The 20,205-nt window shown below is 48.3% G+C and overlaps 1 protein-coding gene across 1 annotated transcript in view; it reads right to left on the bottom strand.

Annotated features, from left to right (window-relative positions):
* MYO1E (myosin IE) overlaps positions 1-20,205 on the bottom strand; it is a 190,477-nt gene that overhangs the window by 23,789 nt on the left and 146,483 nt on the right. The window contains exons 19-22 of the mRNA XM_006182336.3: positions 17,797-17,941; positions 14,349-14,463; positions 13,962-14,131; positions 6,177-6,322 (exon numbers count right to left, since the gene is read on the bottom strand). Coding sequence (XP_006182398.2) covers positions 6,177-6,322; positions 13,962-14,131; positions 14,349-14,463; positions 17,797-17,941 — 576 coding nt within the window. The remainder of the gene's footprint in view (positions 1-6,176; positions 6,323-13,961; positions 14,132-14,348; positions 14,464-17,796; positions 17,942-20,205) is intronic.

Genomic DNA, 20,205 nt, shown 5'->3' with positions numbered 1-20,205 from the left:
CTCCCTGTTCAGTGGCAGGACTAGGACAAGGTCGGGGTGGGCGGTCTGTGGGACCAGAGGTCTTCGTGGGCAGAGAGAGCCTGGATGATCCCAGCTTTGTCAGGAACTGTCTCTGGGCCGCAGCAGGGAGCTAATGACTTGTCCCTGATCGAGCCAGATGCTACAGCCACAGCCTCTTTCTCTGAGACCTCAGCTCCTCAGTCTCCCTACAGGAAAGGAGCCTCGTAATTCACAGGAGGAAGAAGGTCTAAGGTAGGACCCCAACCAAGCGGGAACATAAAGGCACACAGCAGCAGCACATGCAGCCCCAGGGCAGGAATGGAGGAAGCTGGTGGCAAAACACCATCACGGGGAAGAAAGAGCGGGGCCCTTCGTGTCCTGTTCACTGAAGACGGGGACATCGAAGAGTTCTTCTTGGATTCAAAGTCAGAACCCTTTACAGGCATCTGGGGACACCAAATGGCCACCTGGGTGGAGCACGTGGTCATGACTATTACCTCCAGAGTTTGTTCCCAAATATCCCCGCATCACAGCCACGCTACCTGCGCACTCTTGTGCTGGCTGGGATACAGATTTTGCAGTTGTGATGAAGACCCCGACAACCTGAGGTTTAAACAACATAGCGTTTTTACCTCTGTCACTCAACAGCATGTACAAAAGCAATTCAGGGCCAACACGACAGTCCTCCAGCGCCTGGCAGCCAGGCGTCTGTCTACTCCCCACCTTTACAGGTACCACCCGGAAGTTGCACGTCACTGCTCACACCCCACTGGCCGGCGATGTGTCACATGGTCACACCTGGCAGAAAGGAGCCTGGGGGATGAGGCCTTGGGGTGGGCTGCCGGCTATCAACATGCAGAGGAATGAAAATCACAGGACAGCTCACAATCCCCACTGTACTTCCTTGCTCGTCAACTTTTCCAAACCTGGAATTAGACTCTTTTCTTAAAGTTTGAGGATAATATACCTCAGGGAGTGTGGCCACAAAGCCGCTGCCTAGAAACAGGCAGATGAAAACTCTGTAACTCTCTTCATCACTTCAATGACAGCAATTCGAAATTCCAAAAGGCATTTGCATAAAAGCTGCTCAGAACGGCTCTCCCATCATTCGGAATTAAGAAAGTAAAGTGCCAGCGTGCTAGCACAGGTCTAAGAAGGCAGCTGCATACAAAGGGGGTGCATACGACGGGGAAGAGGCAGCCAGGACGAACCCCAGATTTGGTGTGTAGGGTGGAGTGAAGCTCCCGCTTTAGCTGCTTGATGCAAAGCACTTGACATGTCTGGGCACATCTGTTTGCCAGGCTGTGCTTTAGGTGGAACAGCGGTTATTCAACAGGGTTAAATCAGCCCAACGCAAGAAACTTTGCGTGGTTTAATGTGCTCAGATTAATTAGGAGTTCCACGATCATAAATAAACAAAGCAAGTAGGCCAAACATCAAGGTCAATTATCAGCATGAGTCTGCAGATGAGAAGAGACTGTTTGGACACTTTGACTTCAACCATCAAATTCAAAACCTCACCCTTCGGTGACCCAGGTCCAAGTGTCAGGAAGCCATCCTCACCCAGGCCAGAGTTTCAGCTCATTTCCCTCTCCGCGGCCCACGCGCCTACATCTGAAAACAAAGCTTTTCCATTTATTTTTTTTCCTAAAAAAAAATCAGACTTATTTTTGGACTTCACCCCCGTCTTACTCATATGCTCAAGTTGCAGTTCCTTACAGACGCCCGGCGTGGTGTCCTGTGCTGGAAACTGCGTTACCGGCCGCCGGTCTGGCTCTCTACTGTTTCTTCACTCTCCCATCTTTGTGGCTTATTGTTATACTGCTAACAACACTAGGAAATCTTGTTTTACTTCCATAACCGGTATCTTCTCTTTTTTTCAATTAAAAAAAAATTTTTTTGTGGGGGAAGTCATTAGTCTTTTTTTTTTTTTTAATGGAGGTACTGGGGATCGAACCCATGCTAGGCACTCACTCTACCACTGAGCTATACCCTCCCCCAATAGTTTCTTCTCAAAAATGTTAGGTATAAAACACTGGGTAAGGTCTTAAAGGAGTTTTTTTGGGGGGGTAGGTTTGTTTGTTTGTTTATTTAATGGAGGGACTGGGGATTGAACCCAGGACCTCATGCATGCTAAGCACACACTGTACCACCGAGCTATACCCTCGCCCCAGGAGTTTTTTTCCTTAAAGCTAAAAAGGCAGTTTCAGCTAGGACAGCCGCTGCCTTTATTTAAGCCTTAAAAAAAATGTTTCCTGCTTATGAAATAGATGCTCCTTTTAGTAAGCTAAACACTACAGAGGTGAAAAGAATTCTACCATTCACAGAAACCAATGACACCAGTTTGGGAATCCTACTTAAATTCTGTGGGAAAGTGCAGATACACGTGGTGTTAGGCCTCGGCACCGGCCTCCCAGGAGAGGCTTCCCAGGACCCCCAGGGGAAAAGGCTCACTCCCATCTTTTTTGCACCCCAGGAGTGTCCCGGGTACCACACTCTCAACACGTGCAAGCCACGCGCTACATTTACTCAGGACACTGCTCCCTCTTGCAGAACGGGATGGGGCGCCTTGAGGCAGGGATGGTGTCTCGTTCACCCGCGAATCCAGAGCTGAACACAAGGGAAGCGGATCGATCCAAAAATGTCAACAGCTCCCAGGTTCCCAAAGCTCAAAGGCCACAGCAAGCAGGGTTTCAGTCATGCGTCAGGGCAGCCGAGCAGGGAGGGGAGCAGACTGTCCTTACTGCCAGAGGAGTAGGGCAATCAGGCAGTGAACCATCCCAGGGGGCCTGGGGCCTCCGTCTAAAGCCCCCCTCTTCCAATAGTACAAGTACTAGAAACTCTCCCCACCCAGACAGGCGGCCCCATAGCTTTCAGGCTTAGCCTTCTGGGGATCAGCTACTGGAATGGGAAGGGCCGTCGGCAGCTTCAGCAGAGACAGCCCCAGGTATGAGACTGATGACACCAATCTCACCGCCGCCAACAGGAAGGCAAAGAGCATGGGCTGTTACACCTGGTGGCCACCTTTCCAGCAAATTGAGTTTTTAAAATAAGGGTGAGGCCAGGTCAGTACTTGGGCCAGAAGCAGCTCTGGAAGGATCCTTCAAAAATTGATGCTCGGCCTCCTGTCAGCAGATAGCCCAAAGCCTCGGAAATCCAACGTCTCAACTACATGTCAATGTGTCACTCCTGAGATCCTCACCATGTCTCCAATGAAGGCAGAAATGCGGGTGTCAATCTTCCTAACTTTTACTTAGATAAACTTCTTTCCTGTTCCTTTGAGCAACTGTAGTCACCATATCTCTGAGCTATTGGGTCTAATCTGTTTTTTCCCTGTAAGTTAAAAACATTTTTAAGAATTTTCAATTATAATTCAGCTAGATATATTTCAGTACATTTACAAAAGGTAAAGACTTTTAAAAATATGATGTCTACCGGAGGAGTAGGAAACACTTTTTATAATGGAAAATTCCAAATATATAAAAAAGCAGAATAGCACATGTCAGGAGGTTTCAGCAATGTGGATCAATCCAGTCAGTCATATTTCTTTACAGGCCCACTCCCCCCACTGCCACACACCAGCTAGCATATTTTAGAGCAGAGTATAAATATTACATTATCTTATTCTTAAATATTTCAGTGCTTATCTCTAAGAGATAAAGCCTCTTTGAATAAAAATAACCACAGTACCATCGGCACACCTAAAGAAATGAATAAATCCCTCATCGGATATTTTGCCGTGCTCACATCTCCCCAGACTGTCTCGTAATTATTTCTGTAGGGCTGGTGTGTTTGAATAGAGAGCTGGGAGCCAACTTGGCCTTATTGATAGTAGTTATAAGAGCCAGAGACGGGCTGAAAGAAGACACTGATAGTCTGAATGAGCAGCAGCCAGGTGATCATTCCAGCCAAGAGTCAAGAAGCCTCATAAAGTCTTGAAAACACACACACATTGCAACTTTCTTCTTAAAGAGCAAGACAACTGTTAAAATATTTCTCCATATCAATACTGAAATATATTGAGAACACACACACACACAAGTTGTTCATCTGGCACTACAATCAATTTCTATTGTGGGTTTGACTCTACACAATCCATCATCCATCTGGGTGCATTTCTAACTTGGGTGAGATTCCTGTCCTAACCCAATGGATGACGGAAACGAGGGAACAGTACTAATCTTGGTAAATGTGGGGCTCAGTAACTGTAATATACAAGGAGGACAAGTTAAAATGACTCAGGCTTTTTTTTTCCCTAGAGCCAGAACAAATTTCAGGCTAAGTCCTTCATTTTATTACATCCTCTAACAAGGAGAGGCCACAAGGAAGCAAATGTCCAGGCCATGAATACTAAAGAGAAAGCAGAAAAAGAAGGTGATTTTACTAAGACATTGCATCCCCAGAAGCTGTGAGAAGAAAGAAAAAAAAGAAAAAAGAAAAAAAATTGAGAGTGAATATCCCACACTTCGAAGACTAGATGGACAAGATAGTAAGTGTCAAAGTACTTGATACAAATGTAGATACACTGTGATCAGGCATTCCTTGAAGGGTCTGAAGGCTGAAGACAGACCTGGGCAATAATAAAAGGAAGACCAATGATCACCAAAGCTGTCATTCTCCCAGCACTTCGCAGCTCACCCACGTTCGCCGAGGTCTAGCTGGTCCCCGGGCAAGAAGAAAAGAGATGCTTCCAGTTGGGTTCCTTGGAACACCAAGGGCAGCCTCAAGGCCCAGCTAGCCAGGAAGGGTGGGGCTGGCAGGCTGCCCAGCTCAGGCTGTGACCCAGCCAGTGAGCTTGGATGCTCAGCAAGACCTGAAAACCAGACAGTGCTGAGAGCTTTTCCGTGAAATCCACGGCACTGAGACCCATCCAAGGTGGGGCTGCAAAGAGCTGCCGATGGACTCATCTGCTCAGAAGTTCCACCACATCCTGGGGGAGGGAATAGCTCAGTGGTAGAGCGTGTGCTCAGTTTGCATGGGGTCCTGGGTTCAATTTCCAGTACCTCCATTGACAAAAAAAAAAATTCTACCACATCCTGAACTGAAGTGTTTTAAACACTTAACCTCGCTGCACCGCCTGGCCCTTTATCAGGAAAATGGGAAACAGACAGAATCAGAAACCACAGCAACACAGCCAAGAATGGACACAACTTAAAATCTGCTTTGGATGACGGCACTAGAGCCAGGATTTCCAGCCAGCCTGGTGGGCCAGATGCCTGAGCACACAAGGCCGCTGGGAGCAGCAGTTTTGTCCTCTATGTGGAGTAAGAGTTTAGAGGTGTCCCAAGTCCAGCAAGACACGTTCGCAACCAGAACAGCACCTGCAATGCAATGGCAGCGCGAAGCCCACCGGCAGAGGCAGTGGCGTCCTCAGCAGGGCCCAGGGACGCAATGCAGGGAGGAAGCTGCTGGCTCAACGGGACCTTTCTTCCTCTTTCCTTAGCCTTCTGTGGACTGAGAGGGTTTCCTCTCATCAGAGGGAGCTTAGTTACCCTCTAAGTTACTAGCATGGGAGGATTTAGGGAAGTGTCAGCAGGCAGAGATGCCCTTCTACCAAAAGAAAGCCAGAGTGCACACAGGAGGGGCGCAAGGCCTGCCCGTGAACTTGGAGACGAAGGAGCACCTGGCAAGAACTCCAGGGCTACGCATAATTTGTACTCCCTCCCGGGCATGAACAGGCAGAAAGGGCCCTCAAGGAGTCCAAAGACACGCCCCTCCTAGGACACTCGGAGGTCATGGCAAACTAAACCAATCGTGGTGCCCGTCTGGCCCCCTCTGCTTGGGCCTTTGCTGGTGAAATGGGTTAGGGTTCAACACGGCCGAGGTGGGCTTGCGGGCGGGGATCCGGACCGTTGGCCCCACTTCAGTAAGTGCGAACAGGCTGTGTCTGTTTCACACCCTAGGTTTATTTATCAAATTTTATGGGAACAAAGAATCTGAGCGTCCCTTGACTGGAGGAGCAGATCATAAGGCAACTTTTCCTCGGCATCTCATTCTCTGAGGAACAGGGACGCCCGGAGACGTGTGAGGGTCAGGCCCTCTGAGGGAAGACGGGAATTTCAGTTCCCTTCACCACGACTGCGAGTGAGGAGCCTTTCTCCAGGCAGCACTTGGGATGGCGGGTGGCGATGCTGAAGAGAGATGGGGCTCCCTGCTGCTGCGCCGTCACCACTCACCTGAGGGACACGGACAGGATCCTCTCCATCTCGATTCTCCGCTTCAGCACTTCCTTCACAAGGCCTTTGTCTGGGCCCTGCTTGACTTTTTCTCGTCCAATTAAGTACAAGCACTTTGGAGTAAGAAGCAAGTCTCGCTTGACACCCTGCAAGGAGAGGGAGAGGCGTGTTAAGGAGGTGGTCGTGTTAGGCAGTTAGACAGACATGAGCAGTGGGCAGGGGGACAGGAAGGGGAAAGGAACAACCCAGAAAATAACTACATCTGGTCTCAGGATAAGGGACTCCAGAAACCTTTACTTTCCCTGAGGGCCAGCAAAAGAAGCCAGTTAAAATCAAAACACTGCAGCTGCGCATAAGAGGAGGCCCCGGCGTAACGTGACCCAATGACCCTGCCCCAAAGGGGACGGGCGTGCCAGAGCGCAGGGAACCCGAGTTTTCAATCAGCCTGAGAGCAAGGAACCTGAGCTGTCAATCAGCCTGGTCACTCAAAGAACCTGAGCCGCAAATCAATCAATTGATCACGAAACCCCGCCCCCCAGCCAGGATGTAGACACAGGAAAAACAAAGGAGTGGCGCCTTTCTTCCTCCCTTGGATACGCCCGCTCCCAGTTCTCAGGAGAGCACTATCTTTCACTACCTTTTTACTTCACTAATAAAAATCTTGCTTATATCATGCTTTCTGTCTCTTGTTAAAAATTTCTTTTTTTTCCCCAGGTGACTAAGAACCGAGGTAATTCTTACTTCTCTTTTCCCGGTAACATTAATTTAGGCGCCATGACTCGGATTGCATGCTTAAACCTAATCCTATCTCCTTCACTTTCCACTTCCCTCCTTGAGGCCAGTCAGCGGAGCACAAGCTCCTGGGGCCGGTTGTGCAGCTGGGCCGAGAATACAAGGCGTCGTAGGTGAGTGGTGGCTGGGCAGGGAGGGGCAGCTGGGTGCACACCTGGTTGCTCCAAGCCATGAGGGCCGGTCGGTGGCGGGTGGCCCCTCTGGCCGCGGATCTCTGTGCCAGGAGCTGGGGACCAGGGTGCAACCCCACTTCCCTCCTGCCCTGCTGTCCGGAGCTCCAAGCAGCGCTGGGCCGGTTGGGCTGCAGGTGGCCCATTTGGGATCCCCTGCTCCGGCAGACTGCTGCACTGGGGTACCAAGGCCACATGCCACCTCCCCATGTTCAGCCACATGCACGCCTGCCCACAGCACACCTTGTCCACACCTGCGCTGTGCTGTGAGAGCCAGCTTGCTCCCCCCTCACCACCCTGCCCTCCAGGGAGCTCCAGGTGGAGCTCAGCAAGGGTAGGCCAGAGCCACAATAAACTTAATCCCTTTTCTTTCTTGCTCCCGGGTGACCAGCCACTGGCTAAACTAAAGGAGATCACTCCAATCAGACCACGGAGACACCCAGCACACAGCAAGACTTGTTCCCCCCTTTCTGGAGTGGAGGCTGAGATGTCAGCTTCCATCCCCGAATCAGGACCCTAGGACGCTAGGCACTGCTGATCCATGGCTACCCTCTAGGATGCATTTGGTTGAGGACAGGCTGAGACGTCAGCCTAGTCCACGGGCCTTTCACCTTAGGACGCTAAGCTCTGAAACCCCTCTGTGTTCTGCCCCTGTTTTTCAGATGGGAAGCCAAGAGTCTGTCCCTGCTGGGACTCCTTTGGGCTGCATGTTGGCCAACTGGGACCGTTTTAATCCACAAACCCTCAAAAGAAGAACACTTATATTCCTTCGTAATGTTGCCTGGCCACAATATCGACATCCCTGAGAGGAAACATGGCCTATAAACGGGAGCATAAACGCACCATCTTGTTCCAGCTTGATCTCTTCTGCAAGAGACAAGGCAAATGGTCTGAAATACCATGCGTTCATATCTTTTACTTCCTGAGGGACAGCAGTGATCTCCTAGAAGGATGTAAGTTAACCACTCAGGTAATGGTTACATCTAATAACCTACTGTCCCCGACACCCACTAGAGAGGGGGACTCTCCTAAACCTACGCCCTGCCCTGCTCTCCCTACCATATACCCCTCGTTTCCCTCATACTCAGGAAAGACACTGCCTTCAGCTCCTCCATTACCTTTGATAGCTAAGAGCTGCCCCCTGGTAGAAACCGGTAGAGAATTTTGTCCTCAATTCATACGTAAGCTGTTCTCTCTGGTAGAACTGAGACAAATTAAGACTGATCTGGGAAATGTAGAATAGATAAACAAGATTGTACGGTGTAGCACAGGGAAATACATACAGGATCTTGTGGTGGCTCACAGCGAAAGAGAATGTGACTGAATGTATGTATGTTCATGTATAACTGAAAAATTATGCTGTACACTGGGATTTGACACAACATTGTAAAATGACTATAACTCAAAAAAAAAAGTTAAAAAAAAAAGACTGATCTGGGAAGCTATTCAGATAACCTAGATAAATACACAGAGGCATTTCAGCTCCTCATGCTGGCATACGATCTTACCTGGAAAGATGTTAATATTATCCTTGGCCAAACCCTATCTGACATAGAAAAGGAAAGGGTTCTCAGAGAAGCCAGGAAATATGCAGATAATCTACATCTATCTAATGACAATTACCCCATAGAAACAGCTGTTCCCCCTATGGGCCCCAGGTGGGATTACAATGACCTTAACCAAAAGTGGGAAAGAGACCATGTTTTAATCTGTGTTAAGGCTGGACTCCGGGCAGCCCAACAGAAGGTTACAGTTATTCTAAGGTGTTGGCTGTTACTCAGGAGCCCGGAGAAAACCCCACTTCTTTCATAGAGTGGCTCCGGGAGGCACTTACTAAGTATATTAACTTAGACCTCAGCTCATATGAGGGACAAATCATCTCAAAGGATAAATTTATCACTCAGTCTGCCCCCGATATTAGACGAAAACACCAAAAGGGGATCCTGGAACCTGGAGTAACTTTTGATGAAGTGCTAACCATTGCTGCCACGGTTTTTTATAATCGAGATCAGATGCAAGAGGCCAGGGCTCAGGAGAAAGAAAGAAGGAAGGAGGCCAGGCCTGCCCAGGTGACTGCGGCCCCTCAAGGGCAGCCACCGCCCTGACGTACCCGGCCCCCAACAGCCCTAGTAAGTCCAACGACAAGGGCAGCATCTGCCGCCGACCTGGTCATTGGGCCAAAGAATGTCCTTACAGGGACAGACCTCCAAGATCTGCCTGCTTTCAGTGTAGCCAACAGGGGCATGGGGTGGTCCTCTGTCCTTCAAGCCAAATGGCTTGCGGGGGGAAAACCGGCCCAAGACCTGCAGATGGTTGACCAGGACTGAAGAAGCCCCCTGCAGTCAGCCCCAACGCAAGAGATCCCCATCACTGGGCTGGAGCCACGGGGACAAATGGATGTGGCAGGCAGGACAGTAACTTTCCTTTTGGATACTGAGACCACCCAACTTCCTTCTCCAGACCCTTCTCTAGATTCTGTATTGTCATGGGAATCACAGGTAAACCAACTTTAAGATTCTTTACTCACTCCCTTTGTTGTTTCTGGGACGAATGCTCCTTCGCACATTCTTTCTTATGCATGCCAGAGTGTCCCAGCCCCCTTTTGGGCCGAGATCTTTACAAGTTGGGGACCTGAGTTATCCTGGGAGAAAATCCCCAAACTTCCACCTCTTTACAACTCTTGCTGCTCTCTGGGGAAGGAGAAAGACCTCCGGACCCAGAGGCCTGGGAGAATAAAATTAATCCTGCTGCCTGGGATCCAGTTATCCCAGGGCGAGCAAAGACAGCTGCTCCTGTTGTCATCTCCCTCAGAGATCCCACCTGCTTCCCTAATCGAAAACAATATCCTTTAAAACCTGAGGCAAGGATGGGCCTTCAGCTTGTAATTTCTAAGTTCTTACAGTGTAACTCCTTACACTGTTAACTCCTCCTGCAACACTCCTGTCCTTCCAGTCATTAAAAAAGACGGGACCTATAGGCTGGTCCAGGATTTACGAATCATAAATGAGGCAGCAGTGCCTCTTCATCCAGTGGTTCCAAACCCGTGTGTTACTGGGGAACCTCCCTCCAGGAGCCCAGTGGTGCCCTACCTTAGACCTAAAGGTGCTTTCTCCCGTGTAGCCTTTAGTCCCCAGTCCCAGTATTTATTTGCCTTTCAGTGGAACTCACCCAATGGGTATCAACGCCAGCTACCCTGGACAGCACGACCGCCGGGGTTTGGAGACAGTTCTCACCTCTTTGGGCAAGCTTTGGCCCAACATTTACAGGGCTTACAGCCTGAAAAAGGAACTATTCTCCAATAAGTAGATGACCTACTTATCTGCCCTCTTACTGGAGAACAGGCCACCCAGCATGCAGTCCAAACTCTTAACTTCTTGGCTGAATGGGGATATAAAGTTTTTAGGTCCAAGGCTAAAATGGTCAAACAAGAAGTAACTTATCTAGGAATTGTCCTGACTCCTGGACACCGTAGCCTTTCCCCTGAATGAATTCAGGGAATCTTATAACTCCCTAATCCCACTACTCGAAAACAGGGCATTTCTCAGACTAACAGGTTCCTGTAGGCTTTGGATCCCTAACTATAGGTCCATAGCCCAACCTCCAAATGACAGCTTAAAGGGTAAGGATGACCCAGGACCTCTCCAGTGGGGTCCTTCCCAACAGGAAGCAATGGAAGAATTAAAAAAATCCCCTAGTAGGATCCCTGGCCTTGAGGTTTCCAGATCCCACAAGGCCTTTGCGGTTGTACGTTCATGAGAGAGGAGGAATAGCCTTGGGGGTCCTCGCCCTACGGCTGGGTCCCATCCAGCAGCCCATGGGATACCTCTCCAAGTGGCTAGATCCCACTGCTCGAGGCTGGCCTTCCTGCCTAAGAGTGTTGGGAGCCCTCTCCAGTCTCCTGGAGGAAGCTTTTAAGCTAACTCTGGGGGCCCCTATACAAGAATACGCTAACCACCAAGTTTCTGATCTTTTAAAAGGCAAGGGACATTTCTGGCTCTCAGATGCTCGGCTTCTTAAACAGGTATTATTATTGGAAAACCCAGATGTCACTGTCTCCGTCTGTGGGACACTCAGTCCTGCTACACTATTACCATCACCAGACGAGGCTCCTCCTTTCACCTATGTCACGAGACGCTGTCCATTTCTCTAGGAGCGAGAACAGATCTCACCGACCAACCCCTGGAAAACCCTGATGAGATCTGGTTCACCAATGGGAGCCACATATTCTTCTGAACCTCTTAGAGGTCTGTGACTGCTTTTCAAGCGACATTCCGGGGAGACTGTCCCATCACCCCAGGGGACTACGGATCCCTGTTAGTTAAACCTCTTTCTTAAATGTCTCCTGGCTCTAATCTGTTCTCCTCTGGGCCCCCACCAAACTGTTTTAATACTAATTTAAAATGTCTCTGACATTAGGGTTCCTCTTTTTTCTCCTCCTTTGGTTCACTGGGCTAACACTCCAACATCTGCCGTCTAAAGCCTAAATCAACAGAAAACACAGACATCAATTTTTTTTAAAGACAATTTTTCCATTTAACTAGGTATGACCTTGTCTGCCCACTTCATCCCTTGGCTAGGATTAGCTCTGCGTATTTGACCTCTGTCTTTTCAACCTTCCTATAAAATGTGTTTCTTCTCATCTAGAGTCAAACTTCAAATGTCTATCCAACAAGGTAATCAACCAATCAGCCAAGACAGTTTTTATACAAGCCTCTCGATGGACACCGACCCTTCGCTCACCACCAGTGACCCCAAAGCGCCCCATCGTCACCCCCAATCAGTAGGAAGTAGCTAGAGTGGTGGTCGCCCTCTATGTTCCAAAGATTTGGGGTCCTGTGACTAGAGGGGGGAATGTTAGGCAGTTAGACAGAAATGAGCACTGGGCAGGGGGAGACGAAGGGGAAAGGAACAACCCAGAAAATAACAGCACGTCTGCTCTGAGGATAAGGGACTCCAGAAACCTTTACTTTCCCTGAGGGCCAGCAAAAGAAGCCAGTTAAAATCAAAACGCTGCAGCTGCACGTAAGAGGAGGCCCCGGCGTAACGTGACCCAATGAGCCTGCCCCAAAGGGGACGGGCGTGCCAGAGCGCAGGGAACCCGGGTTTTCAATCAGCCTGAGCACAGGGAACTTGAGCCGCACATCAATCAATCAATCAATCAATCAATCAATCAATCAATCACGAAAACGCCCCTAAGCTAGGATGTAGACACGGGAAAAATAAAGGCGCAGCGCCTTTCTTCCTCCCCTGGATGGCCCGCTCCCAGTTCTCGGAAGTGCACTATCTTTCACTACCTTTTTACTTCAAGAATAAAAATCTTGCTTATGTCATGCTTTCTGTCTCTCGTTAAAACTTCTTTTTTTTTCAAGTGGCCAAGAACCGAGGTAATTCCTATTTCCCTTTACCCGGTAACAGTCAGACGTGTCAAAGTGACAACAGTCCGCACGGAGGGCCCTTGTTATCAGGTGAAGGCAGCTCCTTAGGGAGCAAATTTTCACGGCCACCGGATGGCCGGTCGTTCCATGCATCATCCAACCAGGTCCCTCGAGAGCAAACGGGGACACTGTGAAATGATTATTAGGTTGATATATATACATTAAACTGCTGGTATTTGACTCTCTGACTCACAAACAAGGCGGATTCATAAGGATCCGCCCAAGTTACCAGGATGACGGGTGTAAAGAGACAGTTCTGGACAAACCAACACACACGGTGACCCTACAAATGAACGGTCTGCTACAGAACGTTTCTCACACAGGGATCCCTCCAGTGTCTGCATTTACAATTTTCGTGAGTCCATGACATTTTCGCTTTTTAAAATTGATACATTTTCATTTCAATGATAGCCTTTAAAAATCTAACATCAACAGACTGTGTTACACCCAAACACCGCTGAGAGACTTAAGCACTCATGTTCGCATTCACATCCGCCACCAGACCAGCTGGCACCATACTCAGGCTGTTAAAAAAAAAATGATTTGGTTTCGGCAGGACAACATCATCCTTCTTGTTAAGTTAATGTTCTTATTTATCGTTATGTTTTTTTTTTCCCCTGACCAAAAAAACAAGAAAGAACACACACAAAAAACCTCTTAATGGGTCCATAAGCTATTGGTGGCTTCAGATTTCACTACTTTATCAGGTAAAAGAAAGTGTCTAAGAGAAGAGGTTAAAAAAAAAAAAAAATCAGCTGTCCCGCAGGGGCTATGTTAAAGCCCTGCTTAGTCATTCACTCAGGGAAGATGGGTAAGAACACTTCCTTGATATTCTGGAATCTTGTGACCCAATGATTCCACTCCTATCAATTTATCCTAAAAGCATTAGTAAACAAATGCACAATGACACATAAAAGGATGCTTACTGCATCCTTTGATTTATGATAGAAAAAAAAAAAACCCACTAAGAACAGATTAATGAGAATTTGGTTAGAAAAAATAGTGAAGTGACTGGTGAATGGGATACTACGCAACTAAACAAAATAATTTATATCGACACACCTAGTAATAAAGTAAGTTCTCCTTGGCAGATTTTAAGAAACCACCCAGGACATGGACCAGCATGTACTAAGTAGATCTCATGTCTGTAAAACTGAATAGACCAACGTACGTCTGCATAAAAAAGTTGTAAAGGGAACACACAAAATGTTAATGGTGACTATTTCTGGATACAAGTGGCTATTTTTCTTGTGGCTTCTCTGCATTTAAAAATTTTTTTCTACAATGAACATGTTCCGTTTTGGTAATCAGAAAAGCAAAAATTATGAGTTATTTTAAACTGAAGGAATCTGTTTGGAGACCCTCAGGGGAGGCCAGTCAGCATGTACCTTGAACCTCCGGTCATACTTGGTCACCGTGTCTGCAAAATCGATCTTCTCCCTCTTGCCCACAAACTGCTGGAGTTCCGGGTGCTCCTCCATCCCGATGTAGTCCCCGATGAAGTTCCTGTTAATGCTGTTTCTCCTTCTCTCCTTCTTGTTCAACAGGAGGTCTGAGGCTGCAATTCCCAAAGGGGCAGAGAAGGGAGAAGGGTCAGTCCCCCAGGGAAAGGATGAACACGCTCAGCGTGGAAAAGACACAGAAACTCTCAGTGAAAACACGGTTTCCTTCCACACACGACATCATACACAAAGTAAAATGAACTTGTAACCTCATCCTAGCGTGGAAGCATTCTTGTGATTTGGTAAACGTATGAAACAGAATGACTACGATACCCTCTTCTCTCATTTGGACGTATTTCTTCCGGGCCACGAACTTCCTCCAGGATTTCTGGATCACTCGAGCATATCCATCATACTTTCTCTCTCTCATTTCTTCTAGAAGAAAGAGCTGTGAACGTAGAGGAGACAAACGTGAGCTAATTTGCAGGACCTGAGCATCACTTTTTTGGGGTTACTTCAGGGACGTTCACTTTAGCCAAGGACAGAGCAGGAAGCAGCTTCTTAGACTTGTGAACAAATGTGAAAAAAATGGTTACTAGACCATGTTGTTTATGATTACTATAACTTTTCATTTAAAAAAAAGCATAGTGGAAAGTAGCTGGATGCAAGTGTATTCAGCTCATAACCTCAGTGAGAACAAAATGAGTGATTCAACACTTAGCCACTTATTTCCCACCTTGATCCAAAGAAGGTATTCAGTGGCTACGTCAAATGAGCTGGCGGAGGCTGGTGCTCACTGCTGCTGTGGAAAGAGGGCCGGCCTACTTTCAGTTCCATGAAAGGACAGGCTTCCTGCCTCATGGGGATCTCCCCAGAGTCACTGGGGCAGAGGATACTAACTGGTGGTTGGAGCTGGACCTCAGAGGGGCTAGTCAGGACTGGGATTCACTGGCAGGGGCTGAGACTGCTCCAGTTAAGGGCCCACATCAGACCCTGGCAGGTCCTGAGATTCGGGCCGTCTTAACAATGAATGCTGACCACTGCACCCCGCTCGACAAAGCTCTGGGATAATGAAGATGACGGCAAATAGCCGAAAGGTCCCGAGGGCCCGTTATGGGTCCAGAATCATCCTAGACGCTTTATATGCGTTGCTTTCACCCACTCAACAGCTACACGAGCCACTTACTTGTCCTCTCCATTTTACAGGTGAGTACGTTGGAACTAAGACCAGAGCGGGGATGGAACGGGAACCAAGGTCTTTCTGGCTCTGCCAGACTCTCCATCAATGTAACAGACAAGTTTTTCCCTATAAACCTGCATCTGATCAACTTGTAAAATGGTAGGAAACACCTAGGAAGTGGTTTACAAGACTCTCTAAGAACAGAAATAAAATGGACCGATAAAAACCCAAAGCAGCAACGATGAATGTCATTGTAAAAAACGTTCCAGGAGTAAACAGGTGAGTTTGGTCTGAAGGTAGCTGGGCCTGATTAACTTTCTGTTTATCTGGATCCGCACCCAGGAGCCACATCTGTCTCCTCCTGACACTCAGCTTCTTCTTCTCACAGCCCCAGCCGTGTCAAAACACCTCAGACTCGAAATACCAACACCACGGGAGCGGCACGTCATTGCACAGCCTTCAGAGCCATACACAGCAGGCACAAGGAACAAAAGGGTTTTAACAACTGGACAGAATGTTTAAAATCCGAGCCCTGCTGTCGCCTGGAAGATTATTCGTTGGTGTTTCTTATCTCGTGTGCTGGGTTTCTGAGTAAGTCTTGTTTTCTTCTTCCCAGAACTATTTTGGGAGTGTCACAGAAAATACACTTGTGACTCAGGCAGCATGAAGAGGCAACCAACCCCTGACTTCCTATAGACAATTTGAAAGATTATCTGGGTTTCAGGTTATTTCCAAAAGCCATAGGGATTAGAAATCAGGGAGGTTCAAGAAAAAAAAGAGAGAGAAGGGGAAAAAAAAAAAGCAAAAATCACGGACAGATGTAACCAATAAACAAAACCAAACCCTTAGGTGCCTGATGTCTGATGCGGATTCTTAAAGCCGGTGGATTATTTTGTATATTCAGCACATTTACTACAAAAGTCAAGGCAAAAACCACAAGGTGAATTTTTAAAAACCAGTTTTTTTGGTGAATGTATTTGCAATGTCAGGGCTAGGTGTGGAGGGATGAGTGACGGGGGAGGGGAGAGAGTAGTGACAGCGGGGCGGGAGATGTGTGTGTGTATGTGTGTGTGTGCCTATTTAAAAAGATGGGGGAGAGGAAACTCAAGTAGATGGTAAAAAAGCAAGTGGGAGGAAGACACGGGGGAAAAAAAAATTCTTGATTTTGGAAGTAAAATCCCAAAGCTCAACTGAATCACACACACACACACACACACACACACACACAAGCATGAAAAATATCAAGGCTGCTCTATGTGAAAATTTAGCAAGTTGAAAAAGTAAAAGCGGGCATACGACAACAGAGTTCTCCATTGTACCGAGACATCGCTCCATCCCGTTTTAGAAAGAACAGGAGCTGTTCTGTGGGTTGCTTAATGGGGTATGACACAACATTTTCATTTTATATTTGGAAACGAAATTGCTGTGAAGCTACAAATAACTCGGGGTGGAAAATGCTACCGCAAACTTTTCATAAACGGGTTCTATTGATGTGGGCCACTTATTTATTTAACAACCTTGGTGGTTCACAAAGCCATTCAGTGACAGCCATCAACATCTCTGAGTCTCGGGCTGATCGGGTGAGCCGGGAGGCTGGCAGCCCCGGGGTCCATTCTAGGGGAGAAAACTCCCATCTAGTGTTTCTCTTGTGCCAACATTGCAAGTTCTCGTGGTATTTTCCCTGGATACGGTGACTAATTTTGCCAAATTCACCACAGACCCTTGACATGGAGTCTTGTGATTGTTACAAGAACCTCAGAAAGGGTGATGTCTGTGCTTGGTTAGTTCCAGCAGTTTCTCTAACTCAGGAAGCAGAGCCTTCATTCCACAACCCCAGACCTAACGGGGCAGAAGAACTGAGGGGCGGTGGAGGGGTCCCGCTCAGCTGAGAACTTCCTGTGGGCGCTCATGAGGCTCACAGGGACCACACCCTCATTAGGAAAAATTAAGTTCCTCTCGATTAATCCGTGGAGGTCTGATAAGTCTGTGAATTGTAAGCTGTCTATGTGCAGATTCCTTCCTGGTAAATGTTCTCTAAGCCTAAGAACGGCCCCTTCTACCTCCTGGTTTCCTCCAAGCGCCTTCCAGGCTCCTCCACGGTCTTCAAGACACAGTCCTGGGAATTCTCACTCCCGGGCTCTGCGCCTCCTTTAGGGAGGAAGCCTGAGCCTCTGTGACACGACCTGTTTGGTGTCACCCAAGGGAGGATGAAGGTTCACCCAAGCCTCCTTTGTGGGCAAAGAAGGACCTTTTCACTTAAGACACTACTGGATGCTAAAAATAACTACCAGGCACCTCCCACGAGCCACTTTCCCTACGAGGCTCTAAGTATACAAAGGCACAGAAAACAGACTCAAGGAGATGACCACCTAGAATGGGAGAGACACAGTAAGAAAAGAACACATTTTACGATGACAGCTTTTTATCCACCCTGAGGGCTTTGAGGGCACTGGGGTGTGGGGAATGGGGACAGAGGGAAGCCTGCTATGAGGAGGTGACATTTAAGGCATGAACTGAAGGATGAGGAAAAGCAGCAGCCGCGCTGTGCGGAGGGGGCCGGCCAGGGGCTGCAGGGACAGGGGTGGCCCTGAGGAAACTCACGGACTCGGGGGCTTTGATGAAGACTTTGCTCCTCCCAAGCTGGAACTGGTCACTGTCCACATTGACGGACTGCAGCAGGTGGAGAACACCTTGCTTCTCCTCCCCTCTCCACGAGGGCCAGGTGTCTTTGGTCAGGATGGCGTACCTGTGAGGATGACAAGGGAGAGAGGGAGCAGGCTCAGACTGGATTGCCCCCCAAAGGCACCTGGTGCTGCTGGGGTCCAGGCCCGCCACTCACCTCCCTCCCCAGGCTTAGGGACGGACCTTGACAGCTGCCAAAATCCACTGGGTCTGGGATGCCCATTTCAGAGCTGCCTCCCACTCCTTCCTTATCCGTTTCCATGCTAACGCCCTGGAGAAAATCTGCTTTTTCTTTCTACCACTGTCCAAAAATAGCACTGCTGAAGGTCGCCAATGACACTCTTTGGGCAAAATCACAGTCTTTTCTCAATACTGGTTTCCCTGCATTTCTTGGGAGCACTTTGCAGTCAATGCAGAGTTTTCTAAAGCTCCCCCTGAGCAGCTTCTATTATTACTATGGAGTCTCCTCTTTGGGATTCTGTGCATCTGGAGGCCCTGGTGGCCTGGCCCTTGGCTGTTCTCCAATCCCGTCTCTCTGCCCTTCTCCGGCTCCGCTTGTCCCCGGGAGGACGGCCTCTTCTTCGTTCACACACACAGCGCTTTCCCTCAGAGCCTTGGCCCGTGCCGTTCTCCAAACTCCTCACGTGGCTGGCTCCTACTCAGGGGCTCCCTTCCGTGACACTTCCAAAGGGGCCTTTGTGGATGACTCAAGCAAAAACTGGCCCCTTGCTAGTTTCCTCTGATAGAAAATAACATTTTTCCCTCAGTGCATGTATCATAATTTGCAATTACAGTCAATCTGCGCTCATTTGGTTCCTTTATGTCACCTCCCTGAGGACAAGCACTACGCGGGTGGGCACCGCCTCTGTGCGGCCCACCCTGCACACTGGGCACCTCACCCAATGCCAGGCACGCAGCGGCGAGCACTGACACTGACGGCTCCAGCGTGACGGGGCGCTCCCCGCATCAGGCGCTGTGCTGGGTGTGACACACGTACTGGGGATCGATCTAACCCAGGGCCTTGTGCACGCTAGGCATGCACTCTGCCACCGAGCTATACCCTCCCCCCACCCTGAGGCTGCCATTTCTACCAGGTTTTTTTTTTTTTTAACACTTTCTGAAGGGACGAAAGTTGTATTAGGTAGGTAGTGAATAAGGGGTCTTCCTTCTACTGCTTAAGTAGTGCAGGATTTATTTCCAGGGCACATGGTCCATTGCGGGAGACACTCGAGCATCTTATAACTTTTAATCTCCAATTCTCAGTTAAGAGGGATGGTTTTGACCCATATAAAGAATTTTTCAGAGAGGAAATGGACACACTCAGAAACTGTTTTCTAAGCTCTACATAGTGCCTGAACCACCGCTCTGTTAGACCTGTGGGCTTCCTTCCCAGGGAGGGGTGTGTGACACACGCACATGTGGACAGCTGTGCTGGGTAGTAATGCAGCTTCTTCCGTAAGGTTGTTACTTTCTCACTGGTCAGTCTTTCTGTGGGCACCTAGAAAGCAACTTTATAAACAAAGCCTTTTCTCTCAGCCATGGAGAGAATAAAGGTGTGAGATGATTCAATTACTCACAGGGAGTCACAGAATGCGACAGTCAGGGGCAGACTCTGGACAAATTCTTCACGGGCCAGGATCCCGCACTCATATACCTTACGGAAAATGGCAGTCTCTGGACAGACAGTCCTTGCTCATTGACAGGTCTATGGCCTGCTAGCCATTTTTGAGGAGGAAAATAAACAGGTACATTCTACTGAAAAACTAACATTTCTTCTACACTTTTTTATTATCCTCCCAGTATTCTCAAATCAAAAGAAGTATGACATCAAAGGGCCAGCTTTTCATAAGATAAGGCTGCCCACTTGTCTCTTCTGAATGGAAAAGCCTGCAGCAGGAGAGCTAAGAAGGGAGGCATCCAAGGATAGAACCATTTCAGAGAAAGTTCCTCAACTCAAAGGGCATAACATTCACTAAACGCTTACTCTGTGAACGCTGCAAAAGGAAGCAGCACACATGGAGCCATGCAGAGCCATGCAACTACCACGGCACTGAGAGAGATCTGGATCTTACAACCAGGTCATTTTGTAGCTCATTTAAGGAGCTGCTGCAAACAAGTAACAGCCCACTCAGGGGATCCCAGACATTCCTGCCAGGGGAGGAGAGTGTGGACTTCTTGCTCTGCCCCGTGCAGTGGAGCTCACAGCACCACTGATGGAAGTCAGGTCTGTTGGCTTCTTTTTAAATAATATGGAAGGCAGGAGGTCTACTAGAATTGGTTTCTCAAAAAAAAAAAAAAAAAAGGAAAAAAAATCAACATTAGATTAAA

The sequence above is a fragment of the Camelus ferus genome, chromosome 6 (assembly GCF_009834535.1).
Source record: "Camelus ferus isolate YT-003-E chromosome 6, BCGSAC_Cfer_1.0, whole genome shotgun sequence".
Taxonomy (NCBI): Eukaryota; Metazoa; Chordata; class Mammalia; order Artiodactyla; family Camelidae; genus Camelus; species Camelus ferus.
Note: the sequence above shows the minus strand (reverse complement) of the source record. Positions and strands in the feature narration are given on the sequence as shown.